At 40.0% G+C, this 21,487-nt stretch overlaps 1 protein-coding gene across 6 annotated transcripts in view; it reads left to right on the top strand.

Moving 5' to 3' along the window:
* The first annotated feature begins 1,341 nt into the window (after positions 1–1,341).
* Positions 1,342–21,487, top strand: part of RNASEH2B (ribonuclease H2 subunit B) — a 42,274-nt gene continuing 22,128 nt past the window's right edge. For 3 of the 6 annotated variants that reach the window (XM_058855261.1, XM_058855215.1, XM_058855235.1), the window contains exons 1-5: positions 1,342–1,458; positions 12,374–12,445; positions 15,350–15,457; positions 17,718–17,794; positions 20,374–20,494. In XM_058855261.1, the coding sequence (XP_058711244.1) occupies positions 1,407–1,458; positions 12,374–12,445; positions 15,350–15,457; positions 17,718–17,794; positions 20,374–20,494 (430 nt within the window). In that variant the 5' untranslated portion in view covers positions 1,342–1,406. The remainder of the gene's footprint in view (positions 1,459–12,373; positions 12,446–15,349; positions 15,458–17,717; positions 17,795–20,373; positions 20,495–21,487) is intronic. The other 3 variants (XM_058855225.1, XM_058855253.1, XM_058855244.1) reach the window with 3 other exon arrangements.

The following is a 21,487-nucleotide window of genomic DNA, read 5'->3' on the forward strand; positions in this document are numbered from 1 at the left end:
CTCTGTTTTGGGGAATAGATGTTAGTATGTTTTTAATATTGATTTCATATCTCTGAGATTTACAATTGATACGTATACTTTAGTACTTTTGATAACATAATATTTATTCCTAAATCTCTGGGAAGGTGGCCATCAATCCAGTCTTGTGTGGGTAAAGCTAAGTTTAGGTACACATTGTGCATACATGTGCGTGAAAATATGCATTTTGTGTTATGGCTATGGCTCCTCAGTGCGATCTGGAGGTGAAGATCCTATTTACCACGATCATGTTGTACACTGAGTAGGATGACAGCTATGAGAGAACTGTGGCTCTGCCCTCGACCAGCCTCGTAGGACTGAGGTTCCATTGAGTGGCCAGGGCTGGCAGGCATCTCTGAATTTAATCTGGTTTATTCCTCAGGGCTCAGTCAGCTACAGTGGCTGCTCAGAGCAATACCCAGCCTGATTTTTAATACCTCCACTGAGAGAGATGCCACGGTCATTCAGGACAACCTGTTCCTCTAAAGACACGTTTTCTTATGTTTAAATGGAGTTTCCTTCAGTTTGCACCGTTTGTGTCAAGGCCTGTTGCACTGTTAGAAAGAACAAACTGCTACAGTACTGACATGCCATGAGATAGAACAAGATGTGGCTGGGGAAGGGGACCATGCAGAGGTAGGGCAGCACTTTTCCTGGACAAACACACTTGTTCTCGTTCCTGGAGACAAGCATAACCCAGTACAGTTTAGGCACGGGAATGATGAAGCCAGGAAGCAGGCATGGATTGTAAAGAAGTATCAAGCCCCACGACCCATTTCCAGAAAGATCTGAAAGGTCGGACTGCACTTGGTAACTAACTTACATGGAAAGTGAGAAACCTGTTTTCAGGGTGGAGAAAACCTACCCATAAAAATGTAGCCCACCCAAGCCTGGGCAGCGGCCCCTAGGACCATGAGCTGGATCAATGTTGCAATCAGGAGTGGTCATCTCTTTTCCCCTCTCCTTTCCTCTTTCTTCCTCTCTCTCTTTCTCTTTGACCCCCTTTAACTCACCTCTTACTTTCTCTCTTCCCATTCTCCCTACCCCTATATCCAAAACCCACCGCCGTGTGCTTACACAGTAGGTAAAGGACTAAACAAAACTACTTCCACGTTAAGTGTGCAATTCAGTAATACAACTTTCTGATTGCTTGCGGACCCTGTGACTTCTGTCGCTCCTTCGGAGCCCGGGCGCTCCCTTCCCCCGTCGGGGCGGCGGAGAGGAGACGCTCAGCCGCCGCTCGCTCGGTGCTTTCCGGGCAGGGGAAGAGGCGGAGCGCTGCGAGCCATGGCCGCGCCCCGCTGCCGCCCGGCCCCTTCCCGGCCCGCCCCGCCCGCCATGTTGCCGCGGCGGGAGCGGGAGCGGCGGGATCGCGGGGCGCTGGGAGCATGCGGGGCGCACGGAGCGGGCAGCCCGCGCAGTGGGTGCTCATTGCCCCAGGTAACCCGGCGGGGTCGCTCCGCGGACGGGCGGCTCTGCCGCCCCGCAGGCCGGTGGGGCAGGAGGCGGGCGCTCGTCCCCGGGGACTGGGGCAGGTGGCGGGGCTGCTGCGTGCCCCGGCCCCGGCCCGGTGTGCTGGGGCCGCTTTGGGACACGGCCTCGAACGAGGCCCCGCACGGCACCCGCCCTCCCCTCTCCGGGGATCCCGTTTCCCGCGCTGGATCAGTGCGTTTAATTTATGCGTGTCATTAGGGCTTTGCCAAGGGCTCTTGCCACCCATGTCCCTGGTGGGGTTTCGCTGTCCCCTCCCCGGAGCTGGCGGCCCTCCTGGCCTCCATCACCTCAGTCCCTTCCTGCATTTTTTGAAGGAAACTAAGCCACAGCTGTCAAACAGACTTCAGACCTAGGCCAGAGGGAGATCTCAGCTCTTTATTCTGAAGCAGCAGAGCTCCACATGGCAGCTCTGCAGTTGCGATATCCACTGTGCTGTGGAGGCTTTCTCTCTCCAATGCTGCTCTGAATCAGTGGGAGGATGCTTTTTCTCCTTTACATGTATTTCTGCCTAGTACCAGGTGTAAACAAACATCACAAAATGTTTTGCTGTTGGTGAGTGAAACAGGACGTGTTCAAATGCCAGAACATAAGAGGAAGACGTTACTGTCTTTTTCTAGTTTGGTTTTTAAGGAAATGCAACTTCCATGATTATCTGTGGGCCAACTTTGTACTGTATTTCTTAGCTCGCCCATAACTGAGAAGTGTTAATAACCAAACCTGATAAAAAGGAGGAGTTCTTTGGAGTAATTTTCTGAGCTTTGCCTGTGATGATGTGAGAAACGCTGTAAATAGTACCAGTGAAAGAAAGGTATAGCAAGAGCTTTGTTCAGCAAAAGTTGAAAATAAGGCAGGAGCTCAATCAATGAGTTATGCCCGTAAGAAAACAGGCTTCTCTAGTTACATAAGAAACAGAACCAGTTGTTATGATTTCACTGATTCCTCTCTTCCTCTAGTTTTAACTTTTTGATTCCACCCTTTGGTATATGACATGCTTGATGCCTAAGAAAGGAATTTATAAAGTGAGGAATTCCTTTTTTTAATATTGACTCTACGCAGACTAGGATTTAAAGCTGAATCTTGTATCAGATGACTGGCTATGCCAACAGATGTCCATACTGTGCAAATATTTACAAATATGCTTAGCTTATGCATGAGTAGTCAGTTCTGTGCAGTAAGTTAAATTCTTCAGTAAGTGTTTGCAGGATTGGAGCCAGAGCTTGTAACTTTCATGAAGCCAGACAGTTTGTATTACCAGCTATGCCAGCACAGCTCTGACAAAATTTATATAGTACTCCAGACCTGTAAGAAAGTTTATTAAGCCTTAGTTGAACTTCAAAGCACATAGTGATTTTTTTAAAAAGTCTGTGGCTGATAAATTCAGAACTCCACAGCTGATGAGACTTGCAAACCAAACAAAACATTTAATGATTTTAGTTTTGTTTTAGCATTATTTTCAGAAAAGCTTTATTCACGTGTTACCACTTTTCAGAATTTTGCATTTCATAACTGCTCTGTTGAATGAATCTCAGAAATTTTTCATTGGCTGCTCAGCAGAATGTCTAGTAGGAAAACCTGATTATTTTCTGGAATTAAGATGGTTGCAGTTGGATTTAGAACAAAAATGTCCTTTGACAGTAAAATTCTATTCATATGACAATCTCTATCTTCATAATACCTGTATGGCATAATGATACACACATACATAAAACCAACTGGTGCAAATAAGTACAGGATCTGTTTCTGGATGTGAGTTCAATGCCATTTGTTCCTGAGTCTACCAAAAAAAGCTTGTCTGCTTTGGTATTGAAGGTTATGCAATTACTACTAATTTCCTTCTTTAAGTACACATTTATATGCTGTTATATTGCACAGACAATAATTTGCTGCTCTGCCATTCAGAACATGTGTGATGACTGAGGAGACAAATTTTAGTTTTATTTCTGATTTCATAGTTTTTATATTGGTTTCAGTGTTCTGGAAACAGTTCAGAAACAAGGAATCTCTTCTGTCAGGTAGAACTGCGCATGTTCTTTGTTGAAGTCATGATTCTGGCTAGAGGAATGCAGTCAGAGTGGGTTTTTTACCAGTGGTGTGAACTGTTTTTAGAGGGACAGCCTGTCACTTTCTGTAGCAAGTGATTAATTCTGTCATGTTTCCAGTACTGTAGAAGTTTGGTAGTTAGTGGTCCTCTCATGCCTGCACATCACAGGACAGAGCTACAAACCATATGCTCAGCAGTTACTTTGCATGGTTTGTAGAGAAGGGTGAAGGTGGGGAGGGGAAGCAGGGCTGACTGAGGCAATCTTTGCCTTCACCAGCCCTTCTGCCACACCAAGGCACTCGGGCTGTTTGGCATGGGAGAATCGCACAAAGGGAAGTCCAAGCAGGAAAGGGAGAGCCTCAGTCATAACTGTAATATCTGAGCTGACTGCTAAGCAACTTCAGGGTGAGATATCAAATTTTATCTTTAGATAAAAAGGTATTTCTTATGTACAAATTTACCAAGCTTGCCCTTGGCCTTGTGAGAGGTCTTGTGTTTCTGTTGATGCTTTTTTTTTTTTTTTTTTTTCTTTTTTCTTTTTTGCCATAAAGACAGGACAGTTTGACGTGGAAATGCATTCATATTTTTGTTTTCCTTTTATAAGCTTATTGGTTCCTTGGTTAGGGATTGAACCACCAAGGACAGGACAAAGAGGGAAGAGGAATTAGGAAGTGCTGCTCAGGCAGGATGAGAAGCGGGTGGTAAGCATGTCAGTCACTCCAGAAAGGCTGGAAGCTGCTGATACACATTCTGCAGCCTTATTGGGGATATATAGTGAAAAGCTGAGGAATGGATGTGAGTGGCCAGGAGAAAACAGTGAACAAACAGTAGGTGGTGGGGTTGGTTGTGGAGGAAGGTGAAAGGACAGAAAACTTGGTCATGCTGGTAGCAGTAGAGCTGTGCATGCTGGGTTTGAAACAGTAACTGCACAGTGGATATACAAGCACCAGATTTAGCCTGGGGCAGGCTCAGCTCAGAGCTAGCAGTTTATTAGTTCAAGTGCTGTGCCATGTTAACACATCTCTGCTGTTTCCAGAACCAGCTTTGCAGTGCAGCTGCTTTCAGACAGTGTCTGAACTAATAAGTCCTGGTGGACCAAGCTGGCTCTGTGTAGACCCACTTGGGTGTTTCTGTGCTGTGCTCCATGTTCCAGGGGATTTTATTAGCTTGGCTGGGAATCTGGATCTGAGCTTGCTTTGTGCAGAGTAGTTGACGTCGATGGTTAAGAAGACCTCCCGAATCTGGAGTTCTGGAGGAATCATGGTACAGAGACACCAAAGTGCTAACGAGTCCTGACGGACCACACGGGCTTCGTTGGCAGATGGCTAAGTTTCCAGATAGTGCTTTCCTGCGTTTCTAGTGATCATTGGATAATCAAGGCTGTTACATTACCCATGTATCCAAAGTCTTTATCCCTGAGAATGTAGAAATTCTTGTACTGGCTTTCTCTTGTTGGTCTAGCTACTGAACAGGTACAAGAGAAAAGTAGTAGCTCCTGGGGATTAAACATTGGCTCTCTCACGGCTACAAAGTTACTAATGATGTACTGTAATGGAGCAGATTCTGCTGTATTTACAGAGTATCCATGTACTTAAAAAAAAAAAAAAATATCCTGCTACTTTTTAATGTGTGTGTAGGAAATTTCTACCTGCCTTTTGAGCCAGGCCCATGGAAATACCATTTTTTATGTGTTCTCTGAAAATCATAAGAGCTAGAAGTTATTTTCTAGACTGAGAAGTACTACTGAGACCCAGCAGTATTTTAGGGCTATCTAAGTCAAAAGATTTTTAATTTTAGGGCTATCTAAATCTGAAGGCAGCACATTGGAAATCTCTCAAATACTGTGGTAAAGTCACTGTGTCTGACATAGATGTGATCTGGGCTCTGTGTAACAAACAAACATTCTTATGTAATGGCTTCAAACAGGTCTTAACAAAAATCACGCTAGCTGCTTAACAGGATTGGTGTGAAGGACAGTCTCTTTTTCAGTATTCCTCAAGGATAGGTGTTATGTCAGAACTGGAACTATTTATATCCTTCACTGGTTTTAGCAAAGAGGTCAGGAATTGAAGGCAGTTTTCTAAGTCTGGTGTTCCATTCTACACCTAAAGTTAAGACTGATGTATTTAATATGTTCTGCCTTTCTGTATTAGGAAAATAAGTAGGGGTTAGCTGCGTGCTGAAAATTATTCTCAACCTTTATTTTTCTGTGCTAGACAAGTTTAGCTGAGCACGTTTTTTCAGTGCACTGTTTTCTTAAACAGTAAATTGATTAGCTCTTTTATTGTTTTATGGGAACTGCCATATGAATAGAACTGGAACGGTTGCAATGGGGGAGGGAAGTTTAACAATCCTATTATTTTTAGGAATTACTTATTCAAAAATAAAAGGAGCAGTTTCACATTAGACTTGGCAAATTGTTTGAACAAATCTCATATATGCCAAAAGTCAAATGGAGGCAGAAATAAATGGGCTGTGATGCCAAACCATGGGGCATCAGCACGCATTAAATTAATCCTCCATCCTTTCAATTGAGACTAAGGAACTTTTGTCTCCATGCAGTAACCGAGGAAGTATTTGAGTTGAAAATTTTGAGTCATAGTGAGAGAAGGTATCATAGCCAAAGAAGCTGTGGAATACTTAATTTGTGAAAGTAGTTTGCTTTAAAAACAGAAGTGGACAGGTTTTGCATAATTTTTTTTTCCATCCTTGCACTTCGATACATGCTTTCATTTAGTGTTTAAAAAAAATTAAATTTATCTGCTACAAAATAGATCACACTGCTGGGGTGTTAGGTGCTTGAATAAGAAATTGTAGTGAGCGTCAAAATTGAGCAGAATAATTGAACATTAATACTTTCCAGAATAATCTAGGTAAAGAACTTGGAAATAATGTTTGCAATAAACAAATGTGTATTTTTTTTTTAACAGCTGAGTCAAAACATCAGAAAGCCTGTATGAAATATGTGCACATATTTATCTACCTTTTTAATAAGGGGGATGTGAACATGCTTATTTTAGAAGTTAGCACTCTGTGGGCATATTTTACTAAACCTCCCCCTAAACTGGCATTTGCATCTCCTGAACAAAGCCTTTTGGCTGCAGGTAATTTGCACTTTTTTTTACATGTCATCTCCTAAAAGGCATACTGAGCTCTGCTGTGAATAAAGCAGATATAACTGGCAAGCTAAGGAGCCAGAAGGAAGCATAGCAAATAAAATAACTGAAAAGAGATGTTTTAATGTGTAACACCATCTCCCACTTCTGCTTTCTGCCATCTGGCTTGGAAGAGACCAACTTATGCCAACTTAGGCCTCTCTGCATATGGGAATAGGGCTGATTCAGCCAGTAATACAGCTGCACCAGTGCTGACCCTATAAATATTGAGAAGGGAAGTCTGTAGTTTTTATCCTTTCAAGTGATAACCAGTTCTTGAACTTCTCAAGAGTGACCTCCCCTTTATTCAGCTGAAACTCTGCACGTTCTGCCAAGCATCTAGACTTAAGTAATGGATGAATTAGTACTGTCCATTGCTGCTAGTGAGTCCATGAACATGTTTTTTTTTTTGGCTAAGGAGTGAATTGTGCCAGCATAAGGGGAAGCCAGAAGATGCTCTCAGGCTTACGTCTTAAAATTTAGCTGTACTGCCCAGCTGTGTCCTGGAGCAAAAGACCATTCAAACTGTCAAGTAGCATTTCTTCTTGAAATTGTGGTCAAGATAGAAAACGATGCCATTTTAGATACTGTGTTTTATTGCAGAATGTTCTAAATTACGTCACATTGAACAGTGTTTCCTTGGGGCACCAAATAATAAATGTCATGATTACCAAACTGATAATCATTCTCTTTCACAATAGTTATGGCAAAACTCCCCGTACTGAAGCGAGTACTATGTACAGTCAAAGAAGGAGTAAGGTGGTGAGGTAACATCAAGTTTATATAACTGAATAACAGCTAAGATTATTTCCAAAAATAAAGTGTGAGCAAGTACAAACCCATACCCTCTCTGTAAGCACCTGCAAAATATTGGCTATTTGCAGAGGTGAATCGAGCTGTGTTCTATTCAGTGCTCCCCTGAGTACTGTGAGCCAAGGAAGCAACAGTGTAGATCTGTGGCTCATCTCCTGATTTCCCAACTCTGTAAACTCATATATGATCTGGTTTTGTAATTCATGTGCACTGGTCAGACACCTGTGTCACATGTGGAGTAGGATATATTCTACACCATCTTGCTCCTGCCGTGGGTTCTGCCTCTTGTTCCAGTGAGCTTACTGATAGGATTGAAAGTTATTTACTTCTTCATTGTGGCCAGTTACTTCTCAGCTGGATGAGTGAACTGATCTGACTTCCTGTCATGAGATTGCCAGTTTTGGTGGAAAAAAGCAGCAGAGATGCAAAATAAGAAGGGAACCAAGTTGGGCACCCCAGAACTTTTCTGTGCGCTTTTCTATGGCCTGTGATCTTTGGTCATTTGAAGCCATTTATGAAACTGTATCCTCAGTCTGTGCATACCTGAATTCATTTATTAAGCTTGCAGTTAATTACCTTGTAACTTAGAAAAAATACCAAAAATTTGGGTGATACAAAGTACTGGATTTATCAATTATTTTTCACTGGGCTTTTTTTACGGCATGCTGCACAACAAAGGACATGGACACTGAATTAAAGCCATTTTCTTGAGGGTTGAGATTCTTAAAAGAACACAAATAAAATGTTTATTAGATCTAACCTATCTGTACCCTTAGGCTACATAGTTTAAAGTCTTCCATAAAATGTCTCTATTTAATGGGCTCCATCATAATGTCTCCATCTGACACACCTTTCATGCACACTTGGAAGTTAAGAAGGGAATGGAAAAGACTTGTGTAGGTGACGTATGGTTTAATATCTGTTTTTAAATGAAATCTTAACTTTATATTTCCAGACTTAAATAGTCCTTTTTCTTTGCAGGGTGGTAGTGGTTGGGAAATTCGTGCTCTCAGAGGGTTTTTTCCTCTTACACATTTGACAGATATTTACAGCTTTTTTGCTTGCTCGGCTGGCAGCTTTTTGCATGGGAATTCCATATAACTTGATATTAGTCTGTTATATATAGTATTCTATAAGCATTTTTTAAAAAAAGAAGGTGAATAGACTTTGCATCATCCATAACAGTTTCATAGCTCTTAGTGGGAGTTTTACGTTGTTTTTCAATTTATTTATATTGCTGTACCAGGTAAGGCTCTTTTGTTTTAATGACCAGATTCATTAGTGCCTCATATCTATCCATTGTGGAAGAAATTATTGCCAGAAATCCTTTGAAAGCTGGTTCATTTTCACTTCATCGTGTGTATGTATTTTATAGAATTTGCCTGGTTGTATGTCTGACCTCCATGAAATACAATAATCTTTTCTTCAGCTGCCTCCTGGAAGTGTCTGCCTTCTGTCTTCCCAGGCAGTTTAAAGAGTGACATGCTGGCTGAGATGCCTCCTTGAGACAGGATTAATTGGGCCCCTCTGTACCCTTCTATCAGTTTTTTATATCACTGTAGTGTGTGTTGTCCTGGAAGAAAATCACTGTAATGACACGTGTTGGTAAGCTGACCTGACTGTGAGTCACTGTTGGTAGAGAGTGTACTGGGCAGAAAGGTCTTGCCTCTGTCCCCAAGGTATTCTTGTAGAAGAACAAGTTTCTCAGGGCTGAGTTACGGGAACTGTTATAATAAGCGTGGTGGCGATCATCTGATGTTTTCCTTTAGAATTTAACAAAACAGCTCTTCCTGTAATGTTATTTTTTTTCTGTTTCTTTCCCGGGAGGTGATTTCTTATCTGGAGGTGAACCTTAAAATTGAAAAAAAAAAAATGAAAATCCCGACCTACCTTAGCTCTCAGTTTTGCTAGAAAATGGCTATAGTACTGCTTTCTAAGAAGTCTGTGTTTACTTAGCTGTAAGAGATCCTTGCTGAAATACAAGGACTGATAAATGTAATGGCATTAAAGAAATCCAATTACCTTTCCTGGCTAAGTCCAGAACACAAATAAGTTAGGTTTGGACACCTAACATCAAAAATACCTTGCTCAGCATTTTCCTAGTCATGAAGTATTTAAATTCAGATAAATAGGGCCTTCTTTGCCCTTAAGGCCATATTAATACTGCATCCAGTTTTCCAAGCAGGCATTCTCCCAATTGCCTCTTTTTTTTGTCTGCCAACTTGACATATAGTAAAGCCAATCTATAACAAAAATATACTTCAGATGCCCTTGGAAATGGAGTGGAATATTGCCTACATTTTAAGGAAATTGAACGTTAAAGAAGCTCAAAGAAACCGCTTTTGCCTTTTCCCAGTCCTTCCCTTCTCCCTTTGTGTCTGCATGTCCCTTCAGGCAAACTATTTTGCGTGGCAGCTGTGTGGAGAGTGTGACATACTGAGTCTGATCCCATCACCATGAGATACTGGGACAGCAGCCTGCAACTCAGACAGTGTGTTAGTGTTGGTCCCTGCTGCCCTCTGTGCAGTGGCGAACCCCTTGGAGCCTGAGCAGCACCAAAGAACTCCTTGGGCAGAGCTGTGCTGCTCTTTGCATGGGGAGAAGCTCCTGGCAGGGGCAGAAGGGCAGAGTAGAGGGTGCTGAGCCTGAGATAGCATGGGGCAGGCCCGGATGAAGGAGGGTGGTTATCTGGGTTGGGAAGGTAGAGGATTGATGAGGAAGAGATGGGACACTGTGTCCCTTGGGTTTGTTATGCTCCATCTCCCAGGCTTAGTGGAGACGGATAAATTCAGTGTGTTACTAGCAGGTTAGGAAGAGAACATCTCAACCCAGTAAAGATGCAAATGTCATTAAAAACAGCAAAAAATTAGGAAGGATTGTCGACTTAATCGCTGACAAGATGCAACTTCAGGCTCAGCTGGACTCATTCCCAGTGTTCATCAATCTATGCATGAAGAAAGCAGAGCAAGTGAGCGCTGAAAGTTCCTTTGGGGGTTTTTTTGTTTTGCTTTTTGTTTTAAATTTTGAAACTCACATTTACTGTGTATATTTTAACATGTTCATGTGAAACACATCAAAGTAAACACATGCAGTGTGTTTCTTTCACTATCATTAATCACTTCAGTGTTTTAAAAAGTAACAAAAAATACACTAATGTTAAACTGTGGTCAAGAATAGAAATATACACAGCTCTAGAAATTGGAAAGTCGCCTTTGCCAGGGCAAATGTAGCTTGACAACCATGTGTTTATGTATCAGCATATAGAGGAAGTCTGGCTAGCAAATACGGACTTTTTCCTTTAAAAGCCCTCAACTTATATTGAAACTTTGTGAAGCCCTTTTTCAAGCCACCTGAAGACTCAGTTAAGTATTGGAGAGAAGAAAATTACTTTAAATTCTCCAGACAACTCTGAGGCTTATTACCCTCTAACACATTTATCACTAAACACAGTTGTTTTTTGTTACCTGCGTGTGTCTTTATCTGGGTGACTTTTGTTGATGACGCAACTGAATAACAAGGAATAGACATGGAGATTGAGAGCTATTTGGGCCTATTTTTTTTTTTTTGCCCATGAGGTGTTTGTGAACAGCCAAGTGTGAGAAGTCCACTCGTCCTTTTCAGATATGTTGGGGTTTTCAGTCAGGGAGGAGGACAGGTACTTTTGGTTGTTTCTACTTCCCTGTTTGCCTAACAACTGTGCCAGCTCCGTCTTCCCAAACCTGCCGGATGTTACTGAAAGGGGAAGGACAATGTGGCACTTCTGTTCCTGTGAATTATCATGCAGTCTGCCTCTACTGCTCCCCTCTGCTTTCCTCAGCAGCACCATAACACAAACATCAGCCTGATCTCTGTCAGCGCACTCTCTGGGGTCTGGATACTCATTATATGTGAAATGTTTTAGTAATTTTCCTTGCTCTGATGAATGCCTGTATGAAAAGAATTGGGGCAGAACTGGCAGTGTGCAGGCTAAGAAAGATGATGCTGTCATGGTGCTCTTTACTGAGATGTGGGAAGTTGTTTTCATAAATATAAGTTAGACTTTCTCTACAAAGAGAACTTGGCTAGAGTATAATTAACTGGGGATACTTATACATGTGTTTCTTTGTACTTGAGTCAGCATCCTTGTGGTAGCTGTTTCCTTCTTTTTTCAGTTTCACAGAAAAAATTATACTTCTGTGGCTCTGCTTTTTATTTTCTATTTGTTCGAAGATGCAGGAAAAAGAATAACTGTAAGGGTCTTGAGCCAGAGGTGCTGCATTCTCTCAGCTTCTTTGTCTTGTGGAAGGAATGAAATGCAGTCTTTATTTTTCAAGTTTATGTATAACAGATAAATAAGTGTGCTTGTTTTCCACAGAAGTAACAACTAGAATAGGCTGATTCCTGCATAATCTGATTTCGTGAAAGCTTTAAAGGATAGTTTCTTCCCATATGTATTTTACCTTTTGCACTTCTTTAGTGTCCACGTTGTGCTTGGCCTAACTAACCAAAGCATTCTTATTGTCTTTGTGACTAATCAGGGCAGCATATCAGTTCATCTTACTTAACTGGGATGTCAAATTTAGGAGCTCTCTTGCCTGAAGGCTCTCTAGGGGGAAGTGGTTTTCAAAATCTAAATCATCCCCAGGTGCATATCTTTCCTGTGACAGATAGAGAGTGCCAGGAAGTCTGGAATCATAATTTCAGTGTCTTGATCAGGTAGGATGAATTTGGGCTGAGGCGTATAATTTTTAGGCAGATGTGTGTGTGTGTTTTCAAAAAAGTGTCAATCCAATTAATTCTGAATGTCTTGGAGAAGCAGATGTGAAATACTTCACAATTTACATGTTGATAACTTTTTTCTCTCCCCCTACAGAGGCTGCTATTGACCCCCCTAAGACACCTGACAGTGAACCCTTGTTTACAAAACTGCGCAACCCAAGCACAGGCAAGTTCTGGAACTGTGACATCAGCCTGATAAAATTCTGGTTGATATTCTTCACCACCAAAAGATTTATATTTCGCAAAGCTGAAATAATGATGATAGGTAAAAGTCTTAAGTGCCAAAGATACTGCTGGTTATGCCAGATGTTTAATGCTGTGCAAACATTTAGGATTTCTTTTATAATTTTAATTGGTTGAACTGTTTATTCATCAGGAATATTGGCAGCACAAAAAAGGGGTGTAATTTAAGTTCTATTTTTAAGTGCATTAGTTTTGGGGAGCTTACAGTGTTGGGTGTTGAGTCCAAGCTTTTTTTTTTAAATCCAAATTTAGGCTTCTTAGCATTCATCTTATGATATAAAATAAATAGAGTTAGAAGAAATTATTCAGTTGTACATACCAAGCTTTTTGGGTCTTTTAATTTTTAAATCTAATCTTCTTTTCCTGGCCCAGGTCATGGTGTCTCTTTTCTCCTTAACAGAGCATGAGGCACTTTGAATTCAAAATACATTGGAAAGACCAGAAAATGCAGGCAATACAATGACACCACCATCCCACGATTACTTTCTTGTTGTCAGATTGTTCTTTTTGTCAAGGGTTTGTAATTATGCTATGATTAATTAATAATTGGAATATGTGATACTGCAGCAGAAACTTGCAGTAAGCCTTTATTAGGGTTAATACTCCATTTGAAAAACATTTTCATGCTGGTTTGTTTTTTTCTTTGCCTAAGCTTGTTTCTTTTCTGTAGATTAAAGTTTTATGGTTTTGGACTGAAATTGACTGCTTGTATTTATATGTATTAACATATATGTGTGTAACTGAGTCTTCAGATGCATTTTAGTGTCACAGTATAGGAACCATACTTGTTCTTGAAAGAGGAAAATTGTCAAAAATAATAATACAGAATGTAAAGTCATTTACTCATCATGTTACCTGTTTTTTGATTTCTCAGATTTACAGTGAGAATATAAAAACACATCTATTTTCCACCTGTGTTATTATTTCCTGCTGTAGCATATTGGCTTTGTAGTTTGTTATATTTTTTAAAGCATAGATGTTAATTTGGTTTTCTTTGTGTAAAAAGAGATCTGTTTACCTTGTAGAATCAGGGATTTTGGGAAAGTTTTCTTGGGAAATCCTGATGTGTACTGATTGCCTGGGTGTGTTCCTTTAGAATTTACAGGACCTTATTTATAGGCCTGCATTGACTTTCAGTTATGTAGCCTGGTATAAATACAAAGTCTGAAAATGGAAGAATTGAGAACACACTATTAATGTATTTTTCTTACCTCTGGGTCTAACAGGTGAATTGTTGATGCCTGATACTGTATAACTAGGCACTGAAGGACTCAGCACATTATAGAATTCATGCTAACCACTTTATTAAATAAAAGCATGCTTTGTCCTTTATATAGACAGGTAAAAAGAAAATTTCTATCCCTTACAAAGACTATGAAGTAGGATCAGATTGCAATTCGGAAGTACTACAAGAAACGTCAGTGAAGTTGTGAGCAAAGTTGCCCAGGTTCTCTCTCCATCCTCTGGAGTTCCTGTCTAACAATACTGTAGGGAACCTGTGGTGACTGTCCTTTTAGCATAATGACATAAATTAAGGAGCTGTACTTAGGTAATAAGAAGGGTCCTTTTCCCAAGATTTCATAGCTCACCACTGGATTTGGCTAGCACACTCACTGGTAGGAGTCTTAAGTTGTTCAGTCAGCACTTCTACGAGTAGTTTGATGTGGTGTAGACCCTTGTTGAGGGTGCACATGGTAATGATTGAAACCTCTGCTCCCCCTTATGACTACTTGTTGCTCTTCTCCTCCCCTACCCAAAAGAAAAATTATTGGAGTACTGAAATTATATCCTGAAGTGAGGTTAAACATCTGGTCAGCCTTTTGGATAAAGGGGGAAAAAAATGCATTATCAGTAATTTTTTGGAATTCACATGTCTTCCCATTTTTGCTGACCTCCCTCCGCACCTGGGGGTGTCTGCAGACTGAGAAGAGCAGTGCTGATGTCAGCTTTCAGGGCTTACACTGAGGCTTCTCTGAGCCAGCCCATGACCTGCAAGTCACTGCAGCTTTGCAATTTATGTGCTCTGAGCAGGACAGTCTTGCTGTAGTTGCTCTTGTTTCTTGAAGATGGATTGATAACCAAGATAGAAGCAGTCCAGCCAACAGATTCAGCTGACTACATTTCAGTGGCCCCTTCTGTAGCTGTGGCAACTTTCCATTTCAGATATGGAAAATGCCAGTCCTGTTTGCAATGTGTTTGTCCTCCTTTCATTGTAACCCAAAACTGATGTGAAATGGCAGAGCTGTGTTATGGGATGACCTAAAATAAAGCTTTCCTTTTCCTTTCCCAACTATTAAGGTTCTGATGGGCACTTCAAACCAACTTCTTCTGGCTTCCTTGTTTACTTTATATGTCTACCCATACAAAGTCATCACAATCCATTTTGGTGCACAAAAAAAGAATATTTCAAATTGTCCTTTAAAGGTTTGAAGCTTTTGTTCCCCTAATGTAGAGTATGATATCCTCAAGACAAACATGATAGAAGGAGGGGGAATTCTCTTGTTTTCCATCTTTCCCCTTCGCTGCAGAAAAAAGCTGATTTCTTGAGTGATTTTGATTTGGGCTTGGATCAAAGGCTTTGTGTTGTAAGATGAACTATTCACACATCTTATTTATTGATTCAAATTCAGTTTCGTTTATAGAGCTGGTAAATGAACATCTGTATATAATAGTGGGTTTTGTCTGAGCTTTCTTTGTAGTGAGTTTATGTAGACTGTGTGTATGTTTGTGTGTCTGTATGTATATAAGGCACATTCTTCAAACATATTGGGTATTCTTTTGATTTTTCTGAAAGCTTACAAACACAAACCAGATTTCTTTTCAACAGGGGAAGCAACCCTTTACTTATTCAATAGTGGTGCACAGCAGCTGTTTGAAGTAAAAGCTTTTCACGAGGAACGTCGTTCCTGGTTTATAGGTCAGACTGTTCAACAAGGTGAGCTGGATAATGTGTCTTTCCCCCATCTTTAACTGATGTTTGTACACAGACCTTCCCTCTCTCTTCTAGTAAATTTATAGGTGTTTTTCCTAGTTGTTTGAGAAATGCTGCATCCTATCCCCACCTTCTGATAGAATCATTTGCCATATGGATTTAACCAGGGCTGGGGGCTTTGTCATTTCTCTTTAAAAGGTTGCCTTTGGCAGCCTCAATTAGACAGATGTTCATTTGTCATTTTTTGAAGGGGGAAGGAGGGGTAAGTAATTCAATTGTGTTCAAACTGAAGTGCCATAAAATAGTTAGCTTTCCTTGTCAATCACACCAGCAAGTCCTCTGTGTAAGTTAATATGTATTATCCTATGGGAAGGAAAATAAAGGGCTGGAAGGCCTTAGCTAGCCGAGCAAAGTGGTGTGTTAGAGCTCCCAGCACTGGAGTGTATGGTCTTTAAATTACCTCTGCAGTCCCCAGCCTAAGTGCTGGGTTCTCAGGAGAGGCCTGCTGTCCAAAGCTGCCATTTCAGTGTTCTCTCTGAAGGGAGCTGGTCTGTACTATCCTGGACATTCTCTGATCCTGCTTACATTTCTGAAAATGAGGAGGAAACTTGTGTAACTTGCTTGTGACAGCTTTCACAATCCCTTTTCAGTAAGGATGTTAATGTAGCAGTGTTTCTCTGCCAGCATGTCCACAGACCAACATGTCCATAAGTATTAATTCAGGAGATTAAGGTATATTTATTTTATTCCTTTTCATTAGAGAAAAGTCCATTTATAGTAATAAATAAAAGCAACCCTTCCAGACATATGCCTTCTTTAACGGTAATATCCCAAAGTGTGTGCTAACTTTTAAACATCCTCTGTAGGCACATAAAGCAATGCAAGCAGTATGTCTCTGAGCTTTTCCTTGCTCTGTCTTGGGGGTGAGCCAACAGACTGGGTCTGCTCCCTGCTCCCAATTATGTCCATGTTGTATTCTCTCTCCCTTTCTAACCTTTATTTTGGCCCTTGGGAAACTCTTACCTTAAGAAATAATGCCTTCAGTTTTCTTTAAAAAAGACAGTGGAAAAATTCTTCCTGAATGTTAGGGCTGCTGTATCTCTGAAACGGTGAGGAGAAGAGCAACACGAAAAAATCTGTGTGTTTGCAGTTAAAACAAATTGTCTGGTTATCTGCAGAGAAGGGCAGAGGTCTTCATATACCTCTAGTGAGTCTGAATCTTTAGAACCACCAAAAATAACCCTAGAGGTTCAATGAAAAGCATTTAAATGGAAGCTTTGAGAAAGTGGCTAGGGGGTTTTTTTCCTTCCAATTTCAATTTCAAAGCTTTTGTGTTTGTAAGTAGTCCTGATGCTTGCTTTGCCTCACACAGAGCATCATGTCCTTAATACACATGGTAGGTCAGATATCAGCTTTGCCCAAACCACATTCTTCCCACATGATCTTTTGTTAGTTTTAGGGACATCATAATAGGATTTCCTTTTCTTTAATTATCTTAATCATGTGATTTAAAACAAAAAAATTACATTTATTTGCTTTTGGTTTGCTAATTGCTGTCAAATTGTCATCAATTATTTGGTCTCATTAGTGAATTTCCTTGATGTTACATTGTTTCCAATTATCTGCAGTTATACAAAAAGCCTGACTAAGCCATTGTCCTGCAATGAACTCCAGATGGGCAGAGGTGTCTGTTTCAATGGGAGACCATGTTCTTCCTTTGTGTGTAACCTTGAATGCAACACACTGAGCCATGTTTTCTGATCTAAGTTTATTTTGTTCCATTAGGAGACTGCATCAGATTCTCTCTTTACATATGAAGACAGCTCTCACTTAATTAGCCCTAGAAATTCTTTCTTGTCCTGCCTATGTCTTCTGCCAGCACAGTGTTGCTTTGCCTAGTGTTAGAGGTGGAGTACTGCTGAATATCTCTGGTATCCCAAACCAATTTCTGTTGCCCCCAAATCTGCCAATAGAGGGCAGCTTCAATTTTGCTGGCTTTAATACAGTCCAGAAAAATGCAAAACTCAGAGTACGTGAAGCAGAAGTCCTGAAGTGGAGCTTGTGCTTTGGTTTGACAGGGTAGAGAAATTAGTTATCTCTGTATTTTTAATATAAAATAACAAATAGAATTTTTCTGTTTGTTTTATTAAAATATTGGTATACTTATTTAAAAAAAAAAATTGTTCATACTCCTAAAAAATATTCTAAAGACCCAAAAAGTCAATATATTGTGTAAGCTTACTTTTGAATGTCTGTCACCTAGATGGGCGCCTCCTGTTTGTTACACCAATGGACCCCTTATTTCTGATACTTTACTACCTCATAAAGGCAGACAAAGAGGTAAGCCTGCTTTATTATTTTCTCTGGGATTCTCAGGAGAAAACATTATTTCTGACTTCAGTTCTGCAGAAGTTATGTTAATTTTACAAAGAGTATCTTCCATAATAATGGAAATCTAATTTGCATTTAAAGCAAATACAATGCTTTATTTATATTAAATAAATTAAATAACTTTAATACATTGAAGTATTTTTGTTTGGATCAAGTTTTTTGGTCGGTAAATTATGTTACAAGTGTCAGCTTTCAATCTCAACAAGCACTAATCACCTTCTTTTTCAAGAGAAGATAATCTCTTTTGTCTGTGTCTGAGAGTCTGTCCCAGAACTATTGAATTTAAAATGCTGACATGTCATCAGATCAAAACAAACTAGTGCCCTTTCTGAGGCATCAGTAAAATGGTTATTTTGGGAAAGGGAAAAAGAAAGAAAAATTTTGATATTATGGAGGAGGAAGGAGGAACATTTCTGTGCCAGTTTGAACTTGAAAGGAAACAACATTTGTAGAGATGCCATGCCATGAGCAGCAATGGGATGACTGACTATCCAAGAGTTGAGTAATTAAAAAATGGCTTCATTGATTTATCTTGGGTGTTGCAAAACCTCACTTAAATTTCTGAAGTCTATCAAAAGTCATAGGCAAATTTACTGATTTTTTTTATAAGCAGCCTGAGAAAGAAGGGGTACAAAATAAAATGGAAATGTTGACTTTTTTGTTGTTGTTTTTTGCTTGTTTGTTTTGTTTTGTGGAGACATTGGTTTCACTTTATGCATCCTAAGAGTTTTTGCTCTAAAAGAATTTCTACAAGGTTGCTTGCTATTTTCTGCTTTAGACTGCATGTGGAGAATGCAGGAGAGCAGGTGTTTTTTATGGTGAAGATATAAAGTCTTCCTATACCTTTGTAATAGTAGCTTACTGTTCTGTTATGATTGTTTAATTATTTGAGGTATAGGGTGTACAGATGTATTCTGTATTTCTGTGGTCAGGGTGGTCCATCGGAAGAGGTCATTCCACAAGCAGTTCAGCTTGTTCCCTGGGCACTGCACTCTGAATTCATCATCCCTCTGAAAGCTTTATACCAAACTTAAATTAGGGAAGTAGTAAATCTCCTCTCTTTATGTGGAGGGGTGTTGAGGAAGCCTGAGTAAAGGACAGATGCTGCTGCTCTTTTAGTGCATGGGAAGAGTCATGTGCTGCCCTTCACTTTTTTGGTACATTGTTTTCTGGTTTTCTAGACCAGGCATGATGCCAGATAAGTGCACAGAGCTGTTTTGGGTCCTAAAAAAGGGCAAATGCATTCCTGCAGCACCTTGCCTAAGTCAGTGTATTCTAGTCTTGTGGCAAGGTTAGCTTGAATGCAGCACAGTCACTTCCAGCTTGAACTAATGGATATCACTGGATATCATAGAATCATCCTTTGCACTATCCTTTGATTTTGATAGTGTGATGCAGGATTGCTTGGTGTGTCTGAGCAGAGCCATCTCCTGTACAGCGCCTTTCTTGGCTTGGGCTCTGTGCCCATGCATGATGTAAATGCAGGTGTCTTGCTTTGGGACACAAGCAGGTAAGTTATCTATAAGGAGAGCTTACTGCAGTTTTATTTTTGTGTCTCCTAACTTCTTTTTGCCACTTCTTTTTGCTATTGTGTCTTTTCCCTTTTAAGGAGAAAGCACCCTCTAAATACTTTCTTTGTTCTGCTTTTTGTGTGTTTGTTTGGGATTTTTTTCTTGTTCTTATTGTGATTTAACAATAGATGGTTACTTTTATTAAGCCTCTGAGTGTCTAGCAAGAGAATTAATTAATAGTGAAAGCAGTGTACCCCAAGTGGGTTTTTTCATGCTGACCCGTATAATGAGTTCAGCCTTGGCTTCAGAGACTGCACACTCTCTAAGCATGAGAAGCTCACACAGTCTTTGTACTGATGCACTAAAGGATCATTCCAAAGGGAAAGTTGCCAGTTGTGCCAAACCATGCTGAATGATTATGCATTGTTTGGCAATGGCAAAATTTGTTTGATGGTTCTGTCATGTGTGGGGCTATTTAAGTTGTGCCAAAATCACTTTATTTCCCTACTCTGGCCAAACTGGAATTGACTTTGCCGAGGTGAAAGGTTAATACTGTGTTCCAGAAGCTGCCCTTCTCCTTTGAGATTTATCTTTGTGGAAGGAAAAGCAAAATTTGAATGGAAGTTATGACACTGGATTTAATCCAACAGGTTTTGGTCTAAAACACTATTGGCACACACTGACTGCTGTGTCTTATGTCATCTTCCAAAAAATCCCGCTGTACTTCACATTAGTTTCTCCCTGTGTTGTTTTAAATTTGGCCTTTTAAGTGCAGTATTTGAAGAGTTCAGCATTTTGCAGGTATTTACTGGTCTGAAATAAATATTTATAGCTTGCTTTGTAATCAGTTTCTGAATGTGTCATGTGTTACCATTCAAAATACGATCTTCTTTAAATCCTTTATTTTAAAACTATGGTCATTGCATGCATATATATTTATATACATATGTGTAGTGTGTATTATATGTGTCTTAACATTTTAGTAATGCTTTTGTAATCCCTTTGATGTATTTTCAGCAGCAAGGAAAGTTCCAGCCACTTGATCAAGTCGTGCTAGATCCAGAATACCCTAGCTGCCCATTGCTGCTGAAGTGTGCAGATGTTAAACAGTACATACAGCACGTAACAGAGGAAAAAGGTGAAAAAAAGTGATGGGGGGAGGGAGGACAAAAAAAAAAAAGCCTCAATTTGTTAGTGTCACCTCATTATAAGATAGATTTAAATACTGTTTTTTGCTTTACCAAGCAACCAAAGTGCTGGACACAGCTGTACTTTAAAAACAGAAGCTTAGGCTTAGAGCTTGTCATTGTAGTCTTGTGAACAGAAATGTGTGGATCTCAGACTATCTGCTGCAACTCTGAAAAACTCATGCACTCTTGTTGCTAGCTGTCATAAAAATGATAAACCAATCAGAGCTGGCTTCTTGACATTATTGTATATGTTGTGAACTCTCTTTGACTTGGATCAGAATTTTACATCTCTCTAAATTCTTTATTTGGTGTAGGATAGTCTGGCATGGAAGTGGTCCATTTTACTTTTTTTCATCCTTTGTCACAAAGCATTGAAACAAAAAGTAAAAAAAAGCTGGAGGAGAATGAGTATGCTGCTGAGAAAGGAGAATACAAGTTTTCTGGCTTTGCATAATTTAGTGGTGTGGGTTTAAGCTTAAAGACTTAATTGTTTTAAAATACAGGAATTGATTTGGATGCAGAAGTATATGAGAAAACTCAAATGGAAAGTTAGCAGGCTATCAATTCCATACATAGTTTCCTCAACCTTTGCTCAGAATTCCCTTTGGTTTGGGGGCTTTCATTTTATTTGAAGACAATATATGCTTTCTAGGGAAGGGACAGGAACATGGTAATATTTTTGCAGGTTTGCAGATATGCAAAACGTGCAAGACCTCAGTTTTTATTTTCAGTCCTTTAAACAGCATTCTACTTAGGCTTGCTAACTCCATGATAGGGAATGGAGATTTTCCTACATGCACATGGAGATCTGCAGGAAAACATACAGGAATCTTTTGTACCACCAAGTGAAAAACTAGTTAGCTGTCTGATTCTTATGCACTAGAACTTCTCCAAGGAGTTTGGGTTAAAGAGAAAAGAACAAATGAGAAAAAATACTGTGA

This window comes from Poecile atricapillus, chromosome 1 (assembly GCF_030490865.1).
Source record: "Poecile atricapillus isolate bPoeAtr1 chromosome 1, bPoeAtr1.hap1, whole genome shotgun sequence".
Lineage (NCBI taxonomy): Eukaryota > Metazoa > Chordata > Aves > Passeriformes > Paridae > Poecile > Poecile atricapillus.